This window comes from Canis lupus, chromosome 23 (assembly GCF_048164855.1).
Source record: "Canis lupus baileyi chromosome 23, mCanLup2.hap1, whole genome shotgun sequence".
NCBI lineage: Eukaryota > Metazoa > Chordata > Mammalia > Carnivora > Canidae > Canis > Canis lupus.
This window is the reverse complement of record NC_132860.1, coordinates 15416921-15433591: the sequence shown is the minus strand read 5'-3', so window position 1 is coordinate 15433591 and position 16671 is coordinate 15416921. Positions and strand designations below refer to the sequence as shown.

The window sequence follows — 16671 nt, the reverse complement described above, 5'->3', positions numbered from 1 at the left end:
CCCAAAATTGGGGGGGAGGGAGCAAACCCAATAAATGTGCCTTTTAATCATTTTCAGCAAGAGTCCTTGAAACCTGGGTCTTGTAGCACTCCTCTGTTAGCCCAAATGAGTCTGGTTGCTATTCTGTTGCTTTCATTTAGGCAGGATAAATTTGGGGTGCGGGGCTGTTTCGCAGGAGCCCATGGTCGTACCTTCCCATTCATGTTTCCACCAACATTTGTGTGATCCTCCTTTGTACACGCCATTGAGATTCTACAAACGGGTGTTTCGTAAGAATAAGAAGCCTCAGCCCTGATGTCACGACCTTCAAACCTCTCCCTCCGGGATGGCGGTGAAGAGGTTGCCCGCAGGAACATGGATGTGCCGAAACACATTTCGGTTCACTCGCTTTCGTGGACACGAGACACAGCCTGATAACTGTACAGGTAGAAATGCAGGGGAGGAGTGAGGGTGTCACCCAATAGCTGGGTGAAGGCACTGGGAGATGGAGTAGCAGCAGGGGCTTCGGTTCGGCGGTCACTGAACCCCGATTTGTGCCAGGATCTGTGTTGGGTGCAGAGCCCGCGGAAAATGTGGCCTCCAGGCTCCAGCGCTCCTGGGCTGGAGGGGGTCCCCTCCCCCACTGCTTCACTCACACACACACACACACACACACACACACACGCCTCAAGCCCTGCAAGGGGCAGGTCTGGGGTGCCCTCCCTGCTACACATACACGCACATGCACACCAGGCCTGAGGCCCTGCAAGGGGCAGGTCTGGGGTGCCCTCCCTGCTACACACACACACACACACACACACACAAGCACACCAGGCCTCAGGTCCTGCAAGGGGCAGGTCTGGGGTGCCCTCCTTGCTACACACACACACACACACACACGCACACGCACACCAGGCCTCAGGCCCTGCAAGGGGCAGGTCTGGGGTGCCCTCCCCGTTGCACACACACACACACACACACGCACATGCACACCAGGCCTCAGGCCCTGCAAGGGGCAGGTCTGGGGTGCCCTCCCCGTTGCACACACACACACACACGCACACGTACACCAGGCCTCAGGCCCTGCAAGGGGCAGGTCTGGGGTGCCCTCCCTGTTACACACACACATGCACACGCACACCAGGCCTCAGGTCCTGCAAGGGGCAGGTCTGGGGTGCCCTCCCCGTTGCACACACACACACACACGCACACGCACACCAGGCCTAAGGCCCTGCAAGGGGCAGGTCTGGGGTGCCCTCCCCGTTGCACACACACACGCACATGCACACCAGGCCTCAGGCCCTGCAAGGAGCAGGTCTGGGGTGCCCTCCCCGTTGCACACACACACACGCACATGCACACCAGGCCTCAGGCCCTGCAAGGAGCAGGTCTGGGGTGCCCTCCCCGTTGCACACACACACACACACACGCACAGGCACACCAGGCCTCAGGCCCTGCAAGGAGCAGGTCTGGGGTGCCCTCCCCGTTGCACACACACACACGCACATGCACACCAGGCCTCAGGCCCTGCAAGGCGCAGGTCTGGGGTGCCCTCCCCGTTGCACACACACACACACACGCACAGGCACACCAGGCCTCAGGCCCTTCAAGGGGCAGGTCTGGGGTGCCCTCCCCGTTGCGCGCGCACACACACACACACACACACACACACACACGCACACCAGGCCTCAGGCCCTGCGGCGGCCCGTCTGGGTGCCCTCCCCGCTCCGGGCGCCCCGGGGCGCGGGCGCAGGCCCCAGGGGCGAGGGCCGAGGGGCGAGGGCCGAGGGCCGGCGCGCAGCCCCTCGCAGGGCAGGGCGGAGGCGGCGCGAGGGAGGGAGCGAGGGCCGGGACCGGGAGCGCGGGCCGCCTGGATGCCTGGGATAATTCCGCTTCCGTTCGGGAAGCCGCAGCCCCGGCCCCGCCGCGCCCGCCCAGCGCCGGCTCCGCGTCCCGGCCCGCGCCGCCATGGCCACGTCCCCGCAGAAGTCGCCCTCGGCCCCCAAGTCCCCCACCCCCAAGTCGCCCCCGTCCCGGAAGAAAGATGACTCCTTCTTGGGGAAGCTCGGAGGGACGCTGGCGCGGAGGAAGAAGGCCAAGGAGGGTGAGCGCGGCCGGGGCCGGGGCCGGGGCCGGGGCCGGGGGCGGGGGCGCGGGGCGCGCGGCGGGGGCGGGGGCGCGGCCTGGGTCGGGGCCGGGGCCGGGGCCGGGAGCGCCCCGCGGGTCGCCGCCGCCGCCTTCCTGCTCGGGCTGGGGGGGCCCGCGGGGTCGGGGGCGCGAGGGGGCGGGAGGGGGCGGCCGCGGCCCCCAGGCGGAGGCGCCCCCACCCCCACCCCCGCCCCGGGCGCTCCCCAGGCCCCTGCGAAACTCTCCGGGGCCCCGCACCGTCGCTCGTTGCCGTCGCAGGCCTCGGGGTGAGGGCGGCTCGCGTGGGGCGCCCCGGGAGCCCCAGAAGCGGAGGTGGCCTCTGGCTCTCGCCCCCCCCGCCCCGGGGTGCAGTAGGGACGTGCGCCGAATGAATGAGCGGCTCCCCGAAGCGCTCGGGCCTCCGGTAGGGGCACCCCTGCACCCCAGGGGAAGAGCTGGGTTAGGGGCATCATCCCATGCAGCAGCATCGCGGTGGGACCCTTCTGTGCACTCAGGAGCTGAGGGCTCTTGTAAAAAAAAAAAAAAAAGAAAAAAAAAGCATCGTCTTTCCCCCACCAACCAGGGTGAAATGAAGCGACCCCCCCCCCCCCCAATGTGCATGTAAGATATTTTGTCTCATTGGCAGATGTCACATCCCGGTGTTTGGTTTGAAAACCGAAGTGATGGTTCAGGAGAAGCTCTAGCCATAGATGCGTAGATAGAATTTTTCCTAGACTGCTTTGGTGGTTTGGGAATAGCCGTTTTTGAAGGCTGGGGTGGCCGGGATGTAAAGCAAGTTCCCCGTTCCTGAGTTATCCTAGAGCATCAACGAGGACTTCCGTGCTGAGAAATTGTCGGGCTTCATACAAAGAGCTACACGTCTATTTTCTGTGTTGGAGGGAGAAGCAGCAGAACGCATCCCTCGAAATGTTTTTCCTGATTTGGCTATCTTGGTAAACCGCTGCCTGCGAAGCGTACAATTGGGAGCAAATCATGAAGTCGTGGCTTAGAAAGGCCCCTTTTGCCCTCCTTTTGCCTACTGTGTTCCTCCTGTGGGCTCTCCAGCTAAGCATAAACAACTCAGAATTTCTGAAGCTCCGTGACCTACCGCGTGTGCTCAGCCCACCTCTGCGACTCTTTAGAAAAGTTTGTTGTAAAATTGCACAGTTTGTGGGGCCAGGAGAATGAGACCGATGGTGGCCTTTCACGTTTCCCCGAGTGGTTTAGCCTGTTTCCCAAAGTCTTCCCTTCACCAGTACAAGCATCTTCTGTTCCAGGAGGTGGTCCTCATAGGCATGATTTTATGGCCTGCTGGCTTCCTATCCCTTCCTTTGCATTTGGGAGCCCTGCAGGAAACAGAAGGTCTACTCAGTTGGGATTTTGAAAATACTATAGAGAAGGGACTATTTTCAGAGGTGAGGGCAGGGGTAGGGGAAGCCAGAAAGGATAATAAGGAACCTAGCAACAGACATGTGCAAGCTGTTACCACTCCTAGACCTGGGGTGTAGGGACAGAGGAGCCCACCAGAACCCACAGAGAGCTGGAGCTATGGAAGGGGGCCTGCCTGGCAGGAAGTGTAGCTGTAGAGGGACGCAGCGACTGTCAGTAATGTGCAGATGGAGCAGGGAGCCATTGGCACAGGAGATACTCTGCGTCTTCTCTCTTCTTCCCCTTGAATCCCTTGCAGGTGCTTCTGATTGGCTGGGCCCAGTGGAAAGTCACCGGGCAAGGTATCTGGACACTGCAGTGTGTAGGGGTCAGCTCCCTCAGGGCAAGGAGCAGAGCAGAGATCATAATGGGGAGTGGGGCGGGGTGCAAATAACCAGCAGGCCCTTTCACAGTGAGCTGCCCAGAAGCCCACATAGTTTGCTGTGCTCTAGTCCTGCCCACCCAGCTTAGAACAGGGCTGTCCCCTCCTTTGTTCTAGCACAGACACCAGGTTCTAGTAATGCAGCCAAGGCTGCTTTTCCTTATTTTGTCAGCTGTATCACACTGTTCTCTCTCATTGAGTTGGCTACCAATTTACTCAAAAGCATTTTTGTGTTGCTCCTGAACCATCCCCTTCCCTATCTCAGATTTGCGCAATTGGGGATTTAAAACCAGGTGCAAATGTTTATCTTTGCTATACTTAACTGTTAAGTCCTGATTCTGTTATTCAGCCTATTAACTAATCCAGGAGATATAAATGGTGAGTTGGCTGCTTCTGAAGAAGCCCACCACCCCCCAGCCCCGGCTGCTTGCCGCTGCAGGTGGTAGTTCTGCGAGCCCAAAGAAGGCAGCTGGGTTGGTCTGAAATGACCTGCTCTTGGTGAGCGTGTGCTGGATCTCAGTGATCAGTGCTTGACCTTTCCCAGGCCCTGCTTCAGTAACAGTAACCATCACTTCAGTAACAGTAAGGCTAGATCTTACTCTGGATCTTGTGTAAACTCACAGCTCTGTGCTTTGCAGAAACTGCTTTCTTCTATTCCCCCCCCCGCCCCCCATGTTCTAGAACGTGATTCTTCAAGGTCACTGATGTTAGCCTATCCACATATTATCCCAGTGCTTGAGCACTGAATTTTCCTGGCTCCACAGACTGCCATTCACTCACTTGACAACTGTTGTGTCCCACGGTAGGACACAAAGATTGGAAACACGTAATACATGTTAGAATATTTAGTCAATAATTTCATATAAAAATAGGTCTTCCTACAAATACCTACTACGTACATCATAGAATGACTATAAAGTCTCATAAGACTATGTCAAAAGTAGTCATCACTCCTGTGTTTTCAATAAGAAGTAACCTTAGAGAAAATGGAGGTTAAAAGTGTGGTCTTTGGGACCAGACACCTTTGGGTTTGTTTCCCGTCCAGCCCCTTATTTATTGCTGTGACTTAGGACAGCGTCCTTATCTCTCGAAGTCTCTGTTTCTTCATCTATAAAATGGGAATAAAGTATGTAATATGCATAGCATGATATGAATAATGAATGGTAGCTCTTAAAATTGATAGCTCAATTTGACATAGTCTTTAAAATTTGAAATAGTCTTTTTGTTTCGGACTGCAGAACATTTTACAGGTTCTGCAGACAGCCTGGTAGCTCATGACTGTGTGAAGCCCTGGTAACCCTGCTTTGGTCCCTTTGGAAATTAGAGATCTTTCCTTGCACGTCAGATACTCCTGTTTCCAAAATGTCCTATTTCAGCATTAAAAAAAAATTATCCATTTGAGAGAGAGTGCATGCGTGCGTGTGCATGAGCAGGCAGGGGGGTGCAGAGGGAGAGACCCTCGAGCAGACTCCCACTGACTGTGGAGCCCCAGGTGGGCTCAATTCCACAGCGCTGAGATCATGACCTGAGCCCAAATCTGGAGTCAGACGCTTAACCGACTGAGCCACCTGGGCACCCCATACTTAAGCATTTTAGAATATATAGTCCCATTTTCATGACTTGTCATTGAAGTGGCTTTTGTTCTTCTCTGGATCTTCTCTTTGGCAGTTCCAGCCCTCCTTCATGCTATACAAAGCCCTCTTGTGTAGGTTCTTAGAATAGTATTTTCAGAGTCCTTTGCCAAAGGGCCACCTTTCATCTTTCTTTCTCCAGATCTATCCTCAAGACTTGCTCTTTTCAGGGACACCATCTATTTTTTTTTTTAAAGTTTTATTTATTTATTCATGAGAGAGAGAGAGAGGGAGAGACACAGGCAGAGGGAGAAGCAGGCTCCATGGAGGGAGCCAGATATGGGACGCAATCCCGGGACTCCAGGATCACGCCCTGAGCCGAAGGCAGGTGCTCAACCACTGAGCCATCCAGGCGTCCCCCAGGGACATCATCTTGAATTGTATTTGCCAGCTGGAGTTGCCCTCAACTGAGTGAGCAGGAATGATTATTCCTATCACTTATCCATTTATTATCCCTTAGAGTTCCATTTGTCCAGTGCTTGAAGTGTCCAAAAAGGGCTTTAAGAATTTTATAATAATACTTGGACTTACCACTTTGGTCCTCATTGGCCTTCCAGTGTAACTGGGGAAAAATCCCCAAACTCTGCAACATATGTCTGGTTCCAGGAGTGGGGGGGAGCCCCCAGCACTGCTGAGCAATCCTCTTCTCCCCGAATCATTTTCCAGAGTGCTGCCTCAAACCCTCACTACTCAAGCTCCCCCCTACACCTTGAGATAGAAAACTGAGTACCAGGTATGAACTTGTTCAATTTCCCTTTCCTTGCCCAGAGCTACACTTCCTTTCATGCTTCTGCATGCTCCTGGCTTGCTCTAGTCCCTTCCAAAGAGGTCCCTTGTCCCCTTGTTTGTGAGGCCCTCCATTTCTGGTCCCTCCCAGACCTGGCATGGCCAGATGCCCTTGGTCTCTTTCATGGTGCTCTACCCCCTAACATTCTATAAATATGCTCAAGTCTTTCCCATTTTTTTTTAAAGATTTTATTTATTTATTCACGAGAGACACAGAGAGAGAGAGAGAGAGACAGAGACACAGGCAGAGGGAGAACAGGCTCCATGCACGGAGCGTAATGTGGGACTCGATCCTGGGTCTCCAGGATCACGCCTTGGGCTGAAGGCAGCGCTAAACCCCTGAGCCACCCGGGCTACCCAAGTCTTTCCCATTTGAAGAAGATCTCCTGATACTGGTTTTTTTCTTAAGCTACTCAACCTCCGGTCTTGAAAGAGTTGCCGTAACAGCTTTCCCTTGCTTATCTTCTAGTCACTTCCTGACCCACTATCCTCATTCTTTCAGTAACCATTTACTGAACTCTGAAAAGACTAGTCTAATTTAAACACGATAAATTGGTAGGTTATGTGTGTTGTATTAGAGAAGTGATAGGTGCTTGAGAGCAAAATAAAGCAAGGAAAGGGAACAGAGTGGTGAGGGTTGAGAGATGGTTGGCAATGTAAAATGGAATGGCTAGAAAAGCCTCTCTTGAGAAGGATATTTCTGATAAGGACCTGAGGGAGGTGAGGGAGAGAGCCATAAGTATATCTTGGAGAAGAGCACTGCAGACAGAGGGAATGGCACATGCAAAGGTCCTGAGGCAGGAGTGGACCTGCTGATATGTCAAGGGCCAGGAAGGAGGTCACTGTGATTGGAGGAGAGAGTGGATACAGTTGTGGAAGGTAGTGAGGTCTCAGGGATTAGACTGAGGGTAGGGGCGGGTTGCGCAGGGCGCTGAACACCATTGTATGACTGGGGCCTTTATTCAGAATGAGATGAACAGGTTTCAGGGGTTTGCGTAGAGGAATAACATGACTGCACTTCTGTTCCAGCAGGATCACTCTGGTGTGGTGCCAAGTGACTGAGGGGACAGAGGTGGAAGCAGGGAGATGAGGTCGGGGGGCAGTGGGGACAGTGACCTGAGCCGAAGGCAGACTCTCAACTGCTGAGCCACCCAGGTGTCCCTCAAATCCACATCTCAAATCCAGACCTTTCACCTGTAGTCCAGACACATCTGTCCACCATCTCCCAGGTGTATCACTAGCTCCTCCAGTTCCACATGCCCTCGAGGGCATTGCTACCTGGGCGCTTGCCCCAATCTCCTCTTCTTCCACCATCCCATCAGTTGTCTAAGGCCATGGTCTTCCTCTATCCTGGCAACCTCTTCTTAAAGGGCAAATAGTAAACATTCGAGACTTTTCTAGCCCCCGTGCCTGTCCTCAATTCTGCCCTTAAGATCATGGACAGTAAGTGATTGAACCTGTGTGGCTGTGTTCCAGTAAAATTTGAGTCGTGGGCCTGGGAATTTGAATGTCATGTAATTTTCATATGTCACAAAATATTCTTGTTCTTTCCCAGTCATTTAAAAATGTGAAAACAGGGACGTCCAGGTGTGCCCGGGTGGCTCAGTGGTTTAGCTCCTGCCTTCAGCTCAGGGCATGTTCCTGGAGTCCTGGGATCGAGTCCCACATCAGGCTCCCTGATGGAGCCTGCTTCTCCTTTTGCCTCTGTCTCTGCCTCTCTCTCTGTCTCTGTGTCTCTCATGAATAAATAAAATCTTTAAAAAAATTCCAGAACGTTTAAAATAAATAAAAAAAAATAAAATAAAAAAATGTGAAAACCATTCTTAGCAGGGGGCTGAACAGAAGTAGATGGCAGGCTGGCACAGCCCATGGGTGGCGGTTTGCCCACCCCTGCCGTATTCCGTCCCATGTGCAGCCCACTCTTCAGGAGGCCTGTGGATTTTGCCTTCCGTCCCCACCTCAGCTCAGGCCCCAGAACTGCTCTTTGTCATCTTCGAGATTCTTTCATTTCTTTTCTAATTTTACCATTTTTATTTTTCACCTGAAATGTTACAATATCCATCCCGCTAGTCTCCCTGTCTCTGGTCCTTTTTTTGTTCAATTCACCCTTCATGCTTTTGCCAATATACCATTTTTTGTTTGTTTTTTTGTTTGTTTGGTTTTTTAAACACAAAGATAATGCCCTCTCGGGGCAAACTTCTTAAGCATGGTACTTAAGACCTTCTCGGTTGCTCCCCTTCTGGTCTTGCCTCTGTTTCCCTTTCAAAAATCCTCCATTTTAGCCACACCAAAACACTGTATTCCCCAAATGCATCATGTTCTTTCATGTGTTTTAACCTGTATATGTGCTGTTTCATATTTCTGGAATGGAAAGACCTTCTCCCTTTCCCTATACAACAAACTCCTACTCAATCATTAAAACCCAGTTTGGATATCCCCTTCTGCTGGATGCCTTCCTTAGCTCCCCCAGGGAGTGAGGTACTTCCTTCTCTGTGATCCCCTGCCACCTTGCCCGTGGTTCTGTTGTAGCACTGGCCACGTTGCACCGTGACCATCTGTGGGTGTGCACATCACACACCATGGTGAGAGCCCCCTTCCTGTAGCCCTCCTGCCCAGCGTAATATTTAGTGCATAATGATACCGGAGTTTTCATGCAATGAATTTCCCCATATTTACCTTGGTGAAAATAATCCCCTGCTAACTGGTTGTGTAATCTTAGGCCTTTTCCTCTTTGGAAAAGGATTTCTCACATCAGCGGATTAGGCTACATAACCTCTGAGAGCCCTTGCAGCTCTGGTATTCTCTGATTTCTGAGCTCTCATTTCACCAGGCTTCTCTCAAATTCAGTTTTATTGTCTGTGTAGGGTGGTCTGGGAATGACATCATCACAAAGACCTCTTTCTTTCCTCCACTAATGAAGGCACCTCTGTGTCGGGAGGAGGAGATGGGAGCCAGGATAAGCGGGCCCCGGCCCAAGGACACCTCCATATTAGGAGTCGTTGTCTCATGGAATATCTCTATTTGGTTAACAAGCACTGTTCATAATTATGTTTTAACCATTACTACAGAAGAGATGAAATCCTCATGTAAACATGTGTAAGCATCTAAAATCCATTGACCATTTACTGTCATGGAAAAAAGAACGCGTTTGGGGAAAGCTCTATACAATTTTAGTAATTAAAAAAAACGTTTAAAAATAAAATACTTTAAAAGGGGGTATAAACCTTCTGTTAAGTTTTCAGCATGCTCTGCAGCCTGAAATCGGACGAACTTCTCCTTCAAAGTGAAAGGTGAAGGTGTTGTCTGATTCCTGGAGCCCCCAGGACAAGGAGGCCTCATCTGGCTGAGGTCCCCTCATCCCTTCCATTCTTTTCCCCGTGGTCTCTAGGAGGGCGGGAGCTGTGTCTGGCCTGCTCACATTGGCACTGATGTGCCTCCCCGGCACCAGGTTCTAAACGGATACCCTGCAAAATGGTGAACTAGCTGCCTGAATCAGCAGTGGGCATCTGATTCCTCCTGAGGGTGTCCCCAGGTTCCTTCTAACCCTCTCTAACCTTGGATGACCATTTTGGTCCCCTGACTCCATCCAGGCCTCAACTTCTGGCTGCGTGTGCACGTGTGTGCATGTGTGTGATGAACCTGCCTCCTCCCGCCGGGAATCTCTTTACCCTTTGTGGAAGGGCATTATCACTTGGCCCTGCTCTTCAATGCTAAGCACGTGCAGGCCCTGGAGACCAGAAGTTTGGGTCCTAGTACCTATGGGCAATGATGGTGCAGTGGAGGCAGGGAGCCTGCCGGTCAAGGGTGGAGACCGGTCTGAGTGTAGAGGCTGGTATTCTCTGTTTTCATCCCGAAAAGCTTGCTCTGTGGAGATGGCACTGCACATTTTTGTGACAGTGCTTGAATGATGCAGGACTGAGGTGAAACAGCCTCTGGGCAGAGTCTGGGGGAGACCACAGAAAGGTCTAGATCAAAATTCTGCAAGAGGTTCAGAATTCCTGTAATTCCCCAAAGCTTGCTGGTTCTCCTCTCTGACCTGCCTGTCCTTTCCTGAGCTTCTCAGCTTCCATCCCTCACTAGGTGCCAGGGAAATCTGAAAACCAGCCAGAGCAGGGCTTCCATCATTACTCTGTAGCAAAGGTGCTCCATCCCTGCAATGTTCCCCACTCGGACCCACCAGGGAAAAGGACCTACTCGAAGGAGAGGCTGGCCCGATGCACAGTCTGTGAATTGTAGCTGCTTTACCTTTGCTTTGGCCTGGGACCTGCATTTGCACGGAGTTCTGATCGCTGGAGGACTTGCCCCAAATCTGGTTCCACTAGCATTTACTGAGTGATAATTCTATTTGCTGTGAACACACCAGCCTGCCAAAGCCTTAGAAAAACCCCCTCTGTGGCTGGAGTCCTTCTGTTCCCTTCAAACCAGCCTGAGGGAGAAGTTAGGCCATGGGTGGAAGAAGCGGTGAACTTAATCAGTTGAAACAGAAGTAGTCTTTACTACCGTGTACTCTCTTGGGGGAAAGAAAAGTGAACTGAAATGCTTAGCATCTAATTTTTTTTAAAGTGTTTTTTTTTTTTTTTTCCCATTGTGAAACCAACCAATGCTTCTGGGATTCATGGGAATAGAAAACAGCCATGCAAGTTCCACCTCCCAGAGACAATCACTATTAGAATTTTTATTTATTTCTATCTAGTCTTTTTCTTCATTATGCCTTTTTTCTTTTTTTTAAAATAATTTGTAAGTATGCCGTGTATATTATATAGATCAAAATTCTGTTATTTTTCATTTTATGAATATATTTTGTGTTGCAAATCTTAGTAAACATACTTTTTATAGGTGCGTAGTATTCATTGAGTGAATGTCCTCTTGCTTGTGTAACCATTTCTTTCAGTCTTTTTTTTCCTAGAAATAAGGTTGCCTAAAAAAACTTTTTAAAAAAATTAATAATTTTCATTGGCTAGAGCCGCATAAGTACAGTTATAGGGTCAAAGGGTGACAGTTGTCTTGCTTAATTAATACTGATAGTTTATCTTTGATAGAGAGAGAACCCTGCTTTTGGGTCTGGTAGTCTTCCCAGTAGGCTGAAAGTAAAATCAGCATTGTTAGACGGAAGGTTTCTGTTTGCTGAGGATAATGGATCAGGGGAGTGCAGATTTCCCTCCTGGCTGGCCAGTAACATGTTCACAGTAAGCTCTAGTACAGGCAGGTCATTATTCCAGAACATTCTCTTGAGGCCATCCTTTCATCCATATGTGGCCCGGTGTATCATCCCAAGTACCCACTCTTCTAAGAGGGCCCAAGGTGCCTTGGGTGCCTTCTAACAGGGCCCAAGGTGCCTTGGGAACTTCGTCCTTGAAGTTCTCCTGGGAGTTACAGCCACTTCCTGCCCCGCTGAGTTCTCACCGCTTCATGTGAGACCCAGTGAAGGTTTGGTCGAGGAGTCCCTCCTTATCTTAATCCCTTCCTCCCTACTTCCCAATTTCTGAATTCTTGGACTTGCCGCACACTCGGTAACCACAACTGGAGGGTCACGGCAAGACTGTGAGCTAAGGGCAACGGTGGACAAATTAAAGTTGCTGGGGCTGAGGATTCCTTAGGAGACCTGGTGCTTGCAAGCTGGGTCTTGAAGCCAGAGGAAGAAACCCCTCCCTGCCCCAGGCTGACATGAGAAGGGATAGGACTCGGGAGCCTTCTGAATTTCAGATCAATTTTGACAAGAGTGGGTTGGGCTGATGCCTCCAGGGCTCAGTTTCCTCAACCTGCATTAGGAGTCAGCAGTCAGGTGTCTCATTTCATCTGCTAAGAGTGGATCTGAGCCAGTTGGAGCATGTAATGATCACACCCAGCACCCCAGGGAGCATTTCTGGGGAGTCGCTTGTGGAGGCAGCCTCCCTCCCTGGGAGTGGTGTGTCAGGGCATTTATTTCATTTTTGAATCATACTCTATTCCCTTCACTCATTCCCTTATCTCTTTTAAAATCCAGTGGCCCCTCCCCTCTTCTGTGAAAAACCCCATCTGACACCGAGGAGCCATGAATGATGCTCTTCGTGAAAACGCAGCCAGTCTCCTAGGGATGATGATGATGTGGGACTACAAAAAAGTGAGGCTACTGGCCTATTTCTGCTCCCTCCGTGACACAAACCCAGGTCACAGGGCTCCTCCAAACACCAAGGCGCTCTGTGGAGCAGGCTCTGCACTTTCTTCTTCCCAGGATATATTTGTCAGTAGAACCACTGATCTGCCAATCGCAGTATTACATTGAGTTTTCAACTCAACATGAAGATTTTTTTTTTTTTTTTTAATTTTATTTATTTATGGGAGAGAGAGAGAAGCAGGCTCCATGCAGGGAGCGTGAGGCGGAACTTGATCCTGAGACTCCAGAATCATGCCCTGGGCCAAAGGCAGGCGCTAAACCACTGAGCCACCCAGGGATCCCCAGCTCAATGATTCTAAAGTGGTTTTTGTCTTTGCCAACATGGCTTTGGCCATAGGGCATGCTGGGAGTCCCTGTGGAGAGGCAGAATGAGAGAGGGGTTCAGGAGGAGGGCTGAGGCCCCAAACTCCAAGTTTTGGGGATTCCAGGTTTGTTGGGGCAGGCGTTGAAGTGACAGGGTGCAGAGCTTCTTGGCTTCTCTTGGGTGCCTGGGTTCTGAATCCGGAAGGCTTTTCCAAGCCCAGGGTGGGGTCCCCGGTTCAGGGGCCTGGGAGCAGACACTGGCAGAAACTTATTAGCAGGCAAGTCAGGACCCTGGCTGAGTAGATGCCGGGCAGGTGTAGGCCATAGCCTCAGTTTGGACACATGACTCACTAGCCCCAAAAGTGAGGGCCTGCCAGTGCCTACCCAGGAAGCCTGGGTCCTGCCTCGCTCATCCCACCCCCACCCCACCCCCCCACCCCTCGTAGGCTTCAGGCTTGGAAATAAGCTTTCCTCTCAGTGGAGAGGGTTTTTTTCTATTTGCTGTAAGCCTGGGCTATCCCTGACTCCCAGCCTGGTGGGGCCAGCCTGTAGATGACAAGTAGTTAACAGTGACAGCCGGGTTCTAGAAGCAGGGGCAGCAGGAACCAACAGTTTTGATGCTGTTTTCAAAACACAAAAAGAGGGTAACTCAATTGCATTTTAAAGCAACCCAGGACACAGGGAAGCGCAGAAATAGCCCTTTGCAAGGAGTAGCAACTGCTTTTTTGCTGACAGTTGCAGGGCCTCTCTGGGTGGACTCACAGTAGCCCCTCCAGCACACATGTCCAAGTGCTTGGAGACCAGAACGATCCCCTGGCCTGCCTTTCCTCCACGGCCTGTCATTATGGTAAATTACGAGGCTCCCACGATGACTATGGAGAGGCGGATTGATTTGTTCCCTTGTGATTGTCGCCCTGCTCAACTTGGCCCGGGTGATGGGCACCCAGATTTCACACCTTGTAATGGCCCTGCCAGGGGTGGATGTTAGCACAATTGGGACCTGACGCTTCAATAAATCTGAGACATTCTGCTGTGGAGATCAAAGTTCAGAATTGCTTAAATTGGTGTTGGAGCAGGTGGGAAGCAGGAGTCCAGGGCCATGAATTGGATAGATAGCAATTGTCGTTCAATTTGTAAGGCCTGAATGTCAGCTTTTCAAATGATATGACATCAATTTAAGTGATTTGGGCTCCCAGCTACCCAGCCTATTTAGTATGACTGGTTCTGGGAAGTGTGATTCATGGTCCAGCTTATGCTCTTAAAGGGGTGGGGTGTCTGGGGGGGTTGCTTGAGGGAACCAACCCTGCTTGTACCTCCGGGGTTGGACAGTGGTGTGTGTGGAGGGTTGGTATCATTGGGTTATCAGTGTTCATGGGAGTATGGATGACAATTTCACCCCCTACTTGGATGTGTTGGTAACCCCCAAACTCCATTTCCAGCCATGACCTCTCTCCTGAGCTTTAGACTCATTAACATGTGCTTGTCATGGGATTGTTGCTTGTGCACAGAGGTGAAGCTGCATTTTAACACAGGGCATGTCATTCTCAAAGGCTTCGGATGAGGTGGGGATGTGCTGTGGTTTCTGATGGGAGCTCGAGTCTGGAGGAGAGGTGATTTGATTTTTATGAAGGAATGGTACCCTTTTTTTGTTTTTATTTTTTTTATTTTTTTTATTTATTTTATTTTATTTTCCTTTTTTTGTTTTTATATTGCAGCTTTATTGAGGTACAATTCACCCATTTACCCAGTTTAATTCTGTGGTGTTTTAGTAGATTCAAATTGTGTGACCATTGACACAATTCTAGAACATTTTCATCACCCCAAAAAGGGACCTTGTATCCATTAGCAGTTACCCCATCTTCCCTCCCTATTCTCTTACCACCCTCCAGGAGCCACTGATCTATATCCTACCTCCAGATTTGCCTATTCTTGGGCATTCCATATAAATGGAATCATACAGTCAATATGTGGTCTTTTGCAATTGGCTTTTTTCATCGAGGGTAGGATTTTCAAGGTTCATCTGTGTAGTAGCATATATGAGTACTTCGTTTCTTTTCATGACTGAAAAATAGTCTGTTAGATGGATAATACCACATTTTGTTTATCCATTCATCAGTTGATGGACATTTTGATTGCACTTTTTTGCTGTAATAAATAACGTAGCTCGTTGTTTTCATGTACAAATTTTTGTGTGGACATATGTTTTCATTTTTCTTGAGTCCAAGAGAATATGTTTCGTGTTTTAAAGAACGGCCAGGCTGTTTTCCAAAGGGGCTACACCATGTAATGCTCCCATCAGCAGTGCAGGGCTGGATCCAGTGTCTCCATAGCCCTACCGACACTTGTTACTATCTTTCTTTTTTGATTGTAGCCAGCCTGGTGGGGTGAAGTGTAGCTCCCTGTGGTTCTCATTTGCATTTCCCTGAAAGGTCCTGATGTTGATCATCTTTTCATGTGCTTCTTGAGCATTTGTAGATCTTCTTGGGTGCAACAGTTTTTAAGGTCCATAGAGTTCAGTGCACATCTCCTCAGTCCTGAGCATGAAGAGAGCTCTGGCTGCTAACCCAGAAAGGTACACGCACGCCAAGAAAGTCTCATCCTACACTTTTTCAGTGTTGGCAGGGAGTGCCAGAGACTTGCTGCATCCTGTATGAGGTGTAATTCGTCTTGCAGAATGACTGTATTCCTGAAATATTTCCTGTTAGGCAGATTGTCATAATTCTGTTATGCCACTGGCTTTCATTATTAAATTGGAAATTGATTGGAATACAATTTTAGGCCCAAATTGTGGATGTGGAAATTCTTGATGGTATATCATTACATTTCAAATAATAATACTAAAAACAATGATGATACCATAAGTGCATCAGGGTAAGCACTTACACAGTGCTGTATGGGCCCGGCAATGTAGCAGATGCTTTAGATATATTAATATTTGATCATCTTAACAACCCCATGAAATAGGTATTATTAGCAGCTTTGATCCTTTACAGATGGGGAAAGTGAAGGACAGGGAGGCCAGGAAACTTGCCCAAGGTCAAGGCTAGTGTACTAGTTAAGGTAACACTAGTTGCTGTAACAGATAAGCTCCAGATTCTCAGACGTTTAACATAATAAAAATGTTTTTCGTGCTTATAGCAGAACCCCATGGCATCAATCTTTTTTTTTTTTTTTATTAATTTTTATTTATTGATGATAGTCACACACAGAGAGAGAGAGAGAGAGAGGGGCAGAGACACAGGCAGAGGGAGAAGCAGGCTCCATGCACCGGGAGCCCAATGTGGGATTCGATCCCGGGTCTCCAGGATCGCGCCCTGGGCCAAAGGCAGGCACTAAACCGCTGCACCACCCAGGGATCCCAATCTTTTTTTTTTTTTTTTTTAAGATTTTTATTTATTTATTCATGAGAGACAGAGAGAGAGAGAGGGAGAGAGGCAGAGACACGGGCAGAGGGAGAAGCAGGCTCCATGCAAAGAGCCCGATGTGGGACTCGATCCCGGATCTCCAGGATCACACCCTGGGCCAAAGGCAGCACTAAACTGCTGAGCCACCCGGGGTTGCCCCTCTTTTTTTTTTTTTTTTTTTTTTTGCAACTGATTTCTATACCCCATGTGGAGATCGAACTCACTACCCCAAGATCGGGAGTCACATCGTCTACTAAGTGAACCAGCCAGCCCCCACCTCCAGCCACCTTGATTGGATTGCATTCCACATGGTCATTCAGGAATCCAGGGGCTTTTCATCTTACTGTTCTTCTTCTTCCAGGTTCTTTGAGTCCTCACCAACCGATCAAGGGGGCCTAGTGAGAAAGAGAGCAAGACTTCAGTGGGAGGTTTTTACCTGCCAGGCATAGACTTGATGCATATCACTTCTGCCCAATT

At 50.0% G+C, this 16671-nt stretch overlaps 1 protein-coding gene across 3 annotated transcripts in view; it reads left to right on the top strand.

The window, feature by feature from the left end:
- Window positions 1-310: 310 nt before the first annotated feature.
- PARVA (parvin alpha) overlaps window positions 311-16671 on the top strand; it is a 167317-nt gene continuing 150956 nt past the window's right edge. Inside the window, exon 1 of one of the 3 annotated variants that reach the window (XM_072794040.1) lies at window positions 311-425. In XM_072794040.1, coding sequence (XP_072650141.1) covers window positions 326-425 — 100 coding nt within the window. In that variant the 5' untranslated portion in view covers window positions 311-325. Of the gene's footprint in view, window positions 426-1839; window positions 2084-16671 lie in introns of those variants that run through there. The other 2 variants (XM_072794041.1, XM_072794039.1) reach the window with 2 other exon arrangements.